The 8,711-nt window shown below is 40.9% G+C and overlaps 1 protein-coding gene across 1 annotated transcript in view; it reads left to right on the plus strand.

The window, feature by feature from the left end:
- The window catches only part of rabggtb (Rab geranylgeranyltransferase subunit beta), a 5,951-nt gene extending 1,071 nt beyond the window's left edge, over nucleotides 1-4,880 (plus strand). The window contains exons 4-9 of the mRNA XM_030403937.1: nucleotides 283-388; nucleotides 1,071-1,123; nucleotides 1,239-1,349; nucleotides 1,640-1,765; nucleotides 2,069-2,218; nucleotides 2,804-4,880. Of these exons, the coding sequence (XP_030259797.1) occupies nucleotides 283-388; nucleotides 1,071-1,123; nucleotides 1,239-1,349; nucleotides 1,640-1,765; nucleotides 2,069-2,218; nucleotides 2,804-2,944 (687 nt within the window). The 3' untranslated portion in view covers nucleotides 2,945-4,880. The remainder of the gene's footprint in view (nucleotides 1-282; nucleotides 389-1,070; nucleotides 1,124-1,238; nucleotides 1,350-1,639; nucleotides 1,766-2,068; nucleotides 2,219-2,803) is intronic.
- The last annotated feature ends 3,831 nt before the right edge of the window (nucleotides 4,881-8,711 follow it).

The following is an 8,711-nucleotide window of genomic DNA, read 5'->3' on the forward strand; positions in this document are numbered from 1 at the left end:
GACAGACTTGTTGTTATCTATGTATGCTGTGAGAGGTTGGAATCGTTGCCATAGAGAAAGACAATCCATCCTTCAAAGATGTATTTAAATAAGTGTGAGTTATGTGGATTTAATGACTAAATTGGTATGTCATATAGCAATGTAACCACATCCAAAATCGAAGATGATTCACAGTCCCATAATATGATATAATATCCATGTATTGCCCAGCTCTAGATTGAATACTCTGCAACCCTTGTGTTTTTGATTTGAGTTCTGTATTTTGAAATATCTCATCCTCAGATCTTGTGCTTGTATGACAATGTGGATGCGATCGACGTGGACAAAGTGGTGGAATACATCAAAGGGCTGCAGCAGGAAGACGGCTCATTCGCAGGAGACAAATGGGGTGAGGAAGACCAACTCCTTTGTATTTACTTCTTCTTTTGACATGTACTCATGTATAACTTGTATAAATATTTAACTGAAACATCCCCTCCACACATGTGTTTTAAGCCTAGAGTCCAAATGATGTTTCAGTTCTGGCTGATGTTAGCCGCCTGTTTTGACCTTTAACAGATTTATTTATTTATTTATTTATTTGTTTGTTTGTTTGTTTGTTTGTCTGTTTGTTTGGACATGTTAAAGACAAAATAAGACAATAAAAAAAAAGTTTTAAAAAAATAATAATGATGATAATAATAATAATACAAAAGCAAACAAGCTTTGAAAACATCAGGCATACAGCAAATCACTAAATCCCTGCAGAGAAAAGCAAGCAAATATTTCATGTCCAAAAAGGAGCAGGAAGGAAGTGTGAACTTATCGAGTCCTACTCCTTTTTTATATCTATATTTCATTTTTAATTTTATAGTCATTCTTGTGAAATCAAAGATTCAGATCACATAGATGATAAATAAGATGTACTTAAATAACAAAACAACCTACGCAGATAGATGGGTACCAGCGCAAATGCTGGCCGATATGTGCCTGTGTGAGATTTTCTTGTTGTAATTTATTTATCATGATAATAATAATTACAGAATAGTTACCGTCTCTGTTGTTATAATTGCAGTTCTTTGTCTTTACAGGAGAAATAGACACAAGATTTTCTTTCTGTGCGGTTGCTACACTTGCATTACTGGTATGTATGTCATGTACGCTTCTTCTCAATTATTTGTCTTCACTAAATGGCGTAACACTTTTTAATTAAAATGACAATATTTGAAGAGGACTCTCTGTCTTTACCTCTTTCCAAGGGCAAGATGGACACAATAAATGTTGACAAAGCTGTAGAATTCGTCTTGTCCTGTATGAACTTTGATGGAGGTTTTGGCTGCAGACCAGGTTCAGAGTCTCATGCCGGTCAGGTGAGTCTATTGATGTAATGCTGTGAGAGTTTCACTTAATTTAATCTCTTTACAGAGTTACAAAATAATCCCACGGTGAGTAAAGTAGGTGTTAAATTGCTCTGTCCCTAATACAAGTCACTCATCACAAATGTGAGGCTGTCGGTTGGTCTCGTGGGAGGGAGTCTGACTCATAACTGAGAGATTGTCAATCCCCCAAACTAACAGAATGAAATGTTCTCACTCTAGAAGGTGGCTGGTATCACATTTACACCAGTGACGTGTTAACACCCCCTCCACCCATCTCACAGATTTACTGCTGCACTGGTTTCCTATCACTCACCGGTCAACTGCACCAGGTGAATGCTGACCTGCTGGGCTGGTGGCTCTGCGAGAGGCAGCTGCCGTCTGGAGGACTTAATGGACGGCCGGAGAAGGTTTGTGCTTTCCCGATGCTGTGCTGAGAAAATCAAATACCATCTTGTCTTTTTTTAACTTTTACCAAATCAGGGCATAGTGATTCCTGAATTTGTTCTGCTGCTCTGCTATTTCTTTATCATTATGAATTCATACAAGTACAAGTTTCTTCATATTGGAAGAGTTTGAACTGCAGACTCGATTCTTAAACATTCACATTTATTTATAAAATAAGATGGTACATTTACTGCGAAAAGAATAATTAACTGGACTTTATTTAGATAACTGCACTGACCCATTGTGTTTTTTTTTGTCTCATTCAGCTTCCAGATGTGTGCTACTCGTGGTGGGTTTTGGCGTCGCTAAAAATCATCGGTAGGATCCACTGGATCGACAAGACCAAGCTGCGAACGTTTATTCTTGCCAGTCAAGATGAGGAGACCGGAGGTTTTGCTGATAGACCGGGAGACATGGTAAGCTGTCAATCAAAACTCACTCCTGCATGCTGCAGTGGAAAGGGGAAATCTTTTATCATCTGTCAACAGTAGTGTGCTAGCTAACATCTGTAACAAAGACAAGGGTTGGTTACTGTTGCTTGGCAACACCGCCAGCTGCTTTGGGATGTCGCTCTCATTGACTATCGTGAAAGTACTGTTGGAATGACAGTCATGGTTGTCCAGATTTTCAGCTTTAGATCAGTTTAATATTTATCAGGGTGGCCCAGATAAGCCTGGTTCACTTAAAGAGGCTAAAGACTTGATCTGTGGACCCCTCATGTTACCAGATAATCGGGGGAGAGCTTGAGGATCGACCAAGCTCTCCGCCCGAGTCTCCTGTAGTGTAAGCCCCCTCCATACTAGCCGCAAGAAGTTGTTCTTTGCACCGCAGCAAGATTAAAGTCCTTAATCTCACAGCCTCATACACACGTCATAATTTTCTGTTGCTAAACGCTGAGCTGAGATGCTACTGGGCGAGTGTGTTAGTACAAGCCCAGTGACTTGAGAAGCATCTCTCTGATTCTCATCTCATCACCTCTCCCGCTCCCTCCATCCCTGCAGGTGGATCCTTTCCACACTCTTTTTGGAGTCGCAGGTCTCTCCCTACTCGGAGACGAACAGATCAAGCCGGTGAATCCAGTCCTGTGCATGCCCGAGGACGTCCTGCAGAGGGTTGGCCTGCAGCCGGACCTCCTCAGCTAACCATCCGACACACACTATCACACTACTCTCAAAGACACACACACAGCTGCCCTGTTAGGCCGCAACCCGACTACCACGGCTGGATGTTGGGAGCAGAGCGAGGACCACCACACATCTCCGCATTAGCTGAAGTCAACAGACACGTTTTAGGCTTTGCTCTCCACCCACTGAGGACAAACCCAGTCACACAGTTCTGACTCGATTCCTCTGAGCCTTTCTGTCTTCAAAACCTCAAACACTCATGATGTTACCAAGTCACATATGTTGGTTTTACTGCAAGAGAATGACTTGGAGATGTTTTGAAGTGTAGCCATTGTTGCTAATACCCAGAAATAAGTAAATAATATTCATCCTTCATTATTTTTGACTTACTCACTGTATGGATGCAACACAGGACTTGTTGCAAACAAAGCTGATTTTATTAGTGATGGGCTGGTTATCGGGGCTGATGTTGATCATTATTCTGATTATAAGTGTCTGTGAGGGCTTTTTTGTCCAACTGCTGGTTAAATTAATTATTTTGAAAATGAGCTCCTTTGGCTCTGATGTAGCCGCCTCTCTCTGTCTGTTGTCATCTCCAGAGCTCTTATGTAGAGAGAGTCGTGACAACAGATGTTCAAATGCCAATCGTCATGTGATTCACGGATACCTCAGACAGTCCCAGAAAGTTCTTATTGGGACATTTAAATGCATGAATACAGAGATACAGTGTTTTGCAGTTGGTAGTCGACACGTGATTTATTGGTCGATTGATTTACAGAACTGGTCTGCTCGTATTTGCAGCAAACTTCCAGGACCTATTGAGAGGCTCCACAATCCGTTATTGGTTAAAAAAAAAAGGTCCACTGGTGTAAAGGAAGATGATGCAACTCTACTCAAAGGCTCAGGTCACCTCTCTGTGGTCTTAATAAATGTTCCTCCCACTAAACTGTCTGATTGGTTACACATCACTGGGAAGAGCCTTTTAACTCTGACTAACCTGAATCTGAAAAGTAACTGAAGTTATCAAATAAATGCAGAAAATGGAAATACTCAAGCTAAGTACCTCTAACTCTTACAGTACTTGAGTAATTTGTGCTCAATTGCGTTCAGTCACTGGTGGTTTTAAGTGTTGACACTAAGAATTTCATTTTTACTCAATATCAATATCAATATCAATTAACACTCTCCTTGATTATTAATAATCGATATGGTCCCTGTAAAAAAAAAAATCAATATTGGATCCCTAGATTTTATTTGTAACTGGAGACACCCAGAGGAGTCATCTTCTCTTGCCAAGCATGTTTAATTTCTTATCCACAGGCTCAGCTACACTGTTTATTTAACCTCTGGTTACTCAGTCCAGCTGCAGGCGGACACACTGTGTGTAAAATCATGAAATATTTTTCCAGTCTTATGATTTTCAAGTGTCTTTTTTTATTTTTCATTTTTTATTTTTTACATCTACTAATCGGTTAAAACACATTTTCCTTGTCTTTCAGGATCTTTGTTTCTGCACTCTTGTTGTCTTACTGAATCCACATTATATCTGTTGTTAGATAACAGTTCAGTGTTGACATTGTTACAGAAGTTAGATAAATCACATGTTGGCATCTGCTAGTTCCGAGGCTGTGTCGATCTAAATGACTGATAACTGATAAATGAGTTCATTTGACATTGTTATGCAAAGTCGTTAGTCAAACGAAAGCCTGTAGTGTGAACGTAGGGTACAAAAAGTTCTCAAAGAATTGTGCTTCTCAAAGATGATTCAAATCTGAACAACAACACAAAAGCATAACTACGTCCTGAACAACTTGGTAAAACAAGAGCTCATCTTTGTGTTGCGGTGGCGGCTCTGATCCAAACAGCTGCTCGCTGCTTCGCGCCTGTATGTGTGTATATTCATCTAACTTATTTGTTATCTTTGTTGGCAATAAATGTTTCCCCCCAGCTGTGACTCCGCTTGTTTTTGCACTAAATGAGTTTAATGAGCATATTAGGGTCTCCGTATCTCGGCGTGTTAGTGAACTGTTCAATGAGTTCTTTTTTGTCAAACTCGATTAGAATCAGAAACTCTGTTCATTGCGAGTTTCACAGCGAAACAGTGTTCCAACAATCTCCTAAGCAACTGAAGTAGATGTTTTAAAACAGAGAAAAAATACATAAGCCAGCTTTTTTTTTTTTTTAACAGCATTTTTATATGGATGCTTTTTTGTTGTTTCATGTTATTTTTTTGTTTGTGTTGAGCTGTGCAGGATGCTGCATCACTGTTTTGCACCGTGAGCTCCAGAAATGTTTTGTGGATTTTCATTTTTTGGGTCAACTCATCCTTTAGTCTTGTTTTCTGCAGGACAAAATGGATAAAAAAAAGCCTTTGCCCAGCTGGTTATCAGATTGGATAAAGCTGTTTGCTACATATGTTTGCTTAAAGGATTTTCTATTTTTTCGTTTTTAACAAACGCATAACTACGTTATATTTTTGTGCACTCTTTTTGTGCAAAAATGTCAGTGAGCTCTTCATAAACACATGTAGCCTATGTGTTATACTTGTGTATGCAGACACTACGGCATAATGTCCATGGAGGGATCCTTTCCACAAAATCCACCTAAACTTGCCTCTGTGGCTTGTTCGTGTAAGTGCCACTAGGTGGCAGCCTTACCATTCAGACAAACTACATATGTTTTAACGTCTCACTCAGGATCCTGGTAAGAAACTTCAATTATGAGCTCTTAGTTGAATGATTGCAAACCAATTTTGATCGCAGGTTTAAGTCTTTGTAATCAATGCCTCACAGTGAGGCTCTGATGTAAGAGCTCTGTAGAAAGTGTAACTGAGTTATTTCCATACTTTCCTCATGCACATCACAACCCACGCTGATTAATACCAGGGAGGCTGGGGTAATAATGCCAGCACCCCAGAAATGCCACAACTCATTGTGTATGAGATATTATGTTTCAGAGCGGTGGCAGATTGTAATAATGGAGCAGCGTAAAGATTGATTTACTCCGCCTGAGTAATTAAAGGTGGGTAATTCCCTCCTACCTGTTTTCCTCCATGTAAGAAAGATAAAGACTCCCGCTGCAATGTACTGCCTGATGAGCAAAAAGACACTTCACCCGAAACAATTTTCAACAATGGCTTTCGTGAAATTTCAAATAATGATCTAGTGATAACACATTGTGAAACATTATCATCTCAATGCACTAATTACTGCGTCATGAGAGAGAGAGAGAGAGACGAGGTTCACTTTAATATTCTGGTCCACTCCTGGGTTCCTGCTCAGGGATGGTCTTGGATAATGTTGTAAGAATTTGTGTTGTTGCATCTCTACATGGTATTTATGCATTTCTTTTTTTTTTCCTGGTCTTTGTAGGGCCCCGGGGTCTGTACACTGTGTGGTCGCTGTGGTAGTTTTGCATCTTTTTGTATCTGTTATCTTCATTTTCCTTTTTTTTTTCTCTTTCATCTAGCATCTCTTCCTCAGCTTTTTTGCTTCACTCTGTGGTTGTTTTGTGTCTCTTGGTGGTTGGTTTGCGTCGCTTCAAGTTGTTTTGCATCTGTGCGAAGATGTTTTGAGTCCATTAGCAGTCACCTTGTGTCTCTATGCAGTTGTCTCTACGCAGTCCTCTCCTTGGAGCCATTTTGTCTTCTCTTACTGGTTGTTTAGCTCTTTTCAAGTCAGTTTTGCATCTCCTAGGCAGTTCTTTTTACACCTCTTAGTGGTTGTTTTAACCACAAAGTGTTGTGGTCATTTTGCACCTTAGTATTCTTATTGTGTGTCTTTGTAGTCATCTCTCTCAAGTTGTTATGTGTCGCTTAGCAGTTGTCTAGTGTAACTTGGTGGTTGTTTTGAACCTTGACAGTTTTTTTCTGTAAGTTGTTTTATATCTGTGTAATCCCATGACTTTTCCACAAAATTGTTTCGTTTTATGAAGAGGCTCTGCCTGTACCCAGCAGGCCCATTCGGTAATCAATCCGTGGCACTAACAAGCAACAAGGGGGCATCAGATTCTTGGTAGTGGGCCCGTGCCACCCCTGGCCGGCCCTCTTTCACTGCCCCTGCTCCTGCTCCATGCATTTTTCATCACGTATTGTCAGAGCAGCGCGGACCTGCAAAAATATAGTGGAAGCCCTGTGAGTTTTGTATTTATTTGTCTATTTACTAAGTCGATGGGGGAGCAGTAAGCAGTGGGCCCCTGGTGTCTGGGCAGAGACAAACATGCTGGTTGTTAGGCTACTGAGAAACCCCACCGGCTCTCATTAGTGAGGAAGAGCGAGATGAAGAGAAAAACAGAAGGTGGGAGAGAGGGGGAGAAAAAAAAGAAAAGTGCGACTGAGAGATAGACGCAGAGAGCGGGAAAAAGCAGAGGGAGAGACAGAGGCAGAAAGACAGATGGATGGATCACAGCCTTCACCTCTCCGTCTTGTTTTGTTTGCGGGCAAAGCCGCAACCCATTTTTTCTTCCCTCTCCTTTCCTCGGCGCTGTCACCCTCTTGTTATCTCTCAGCACAAAATACTGAGGATTAGTCCGACCACAGGGGCTGCAGCCAAATGCTGCTGAACCACCGACACAGCAGACAATCACTTATAAATGTTTAATTAAACCACTGCAGTCTTGTATGTGAATGTAGAGATGACTCATGAGTTTGGTGGAAAAGTCTCAGCATGAGCTTCATGTTAAACCTCTCGCCCAGTTTGTGCCTATTATCCAGGACGCAGTGTGACGTGTTATTTTCCTGCCCTCCACAGCTCTGGCAAAGTATGATTTTGTATCTCTGGTGTGGAGTTTTGTCTGGAAAAAGTTTATTTTTCGCTGGATTCATAATTTACCTCGTGTCACTGAGGAGTTGTTTTTACCCATCAGGTTGCTGCAGTTTCTGCTGACAGAGCAGATGTTGTTGGTCAAAGTTCTGCTCTCCTCTGACACACCTGTCACACATCCAGGTGTAAATATAGATATACAGAGCTTTGGGTACGAGGGGGGAAATGTCAGCTGAATCTCACAACGAAACCACCTCAACCAAAGGCACAGCAAAAGCCAAGCTGATGAAAAAATAAACCCTCCCATACTGCCATAAGAAATGGATCTGAACGATCTGTCTGTAGGAGAAATAGTTTATAAAATCTACCGGATCATGTCAAGGATGAATACTATTTTACGTCTCATCTTAAAGGTCCAGTGTGTAGGATTTAGGGTTGTTTGTGGGCAGAAATGCAATATAATGTTCCCAATTATGTATTCGTTAGCGTAAAATCACCTGAAAATAAGAATCATTGTGTTTTCGTGATGTTAGAAGGAGCCTTTCACATCTGCAGAGGATCGGATCAGATCACGTCCGCCATGTTTGTACAAAAGCCAAGAACAAGCTAACTTAAGAAAACTGCCACGAGAGAGGGACTTCTGAGTTTCAAGAAACGAGGGGTATTCAGTTGGTTGGAATTTGGTGGAGGTTACACCACTTTTAGTGTCGGCGTTACAGATTTGACAAAGACTTGCGCTTTGGGATAGCTGCCAACCCGTTGTACAATCTTAAAGTTTTTGACAAGTTCTGAATCTGAATGAGACTCAAAAATATTTTTTTCTTACAAATAGGTCCTTTAAAGGATTAGTTGAACATTTTGGGAAATTAGCTTTTTTTTGCTCTCTTGCATTAAGTTGGATAAGAAAATCAACCCCCTCTCATGTTTGTAGGCTAAATATGACACTACCGCTAGCTGCTGGTTAGCCGCAATGACATTAAAGCATAGATCTAACAAGGAAGGTCTGGATACAGTGTCGGAGGTGG

Source organism: Sparus aurata, chromosome 21 (assembly GCF_900880675.1).
Source record: "Sparus aurata chromosome 21, fSpaAur1.1, whole genome shotgun sequence".
Lineage (NCBI taxonomy): Eukaryota > Metazoa > Chordata > Actinopteri > Spariformes > Sparidae > Sparus > Sparus aurata.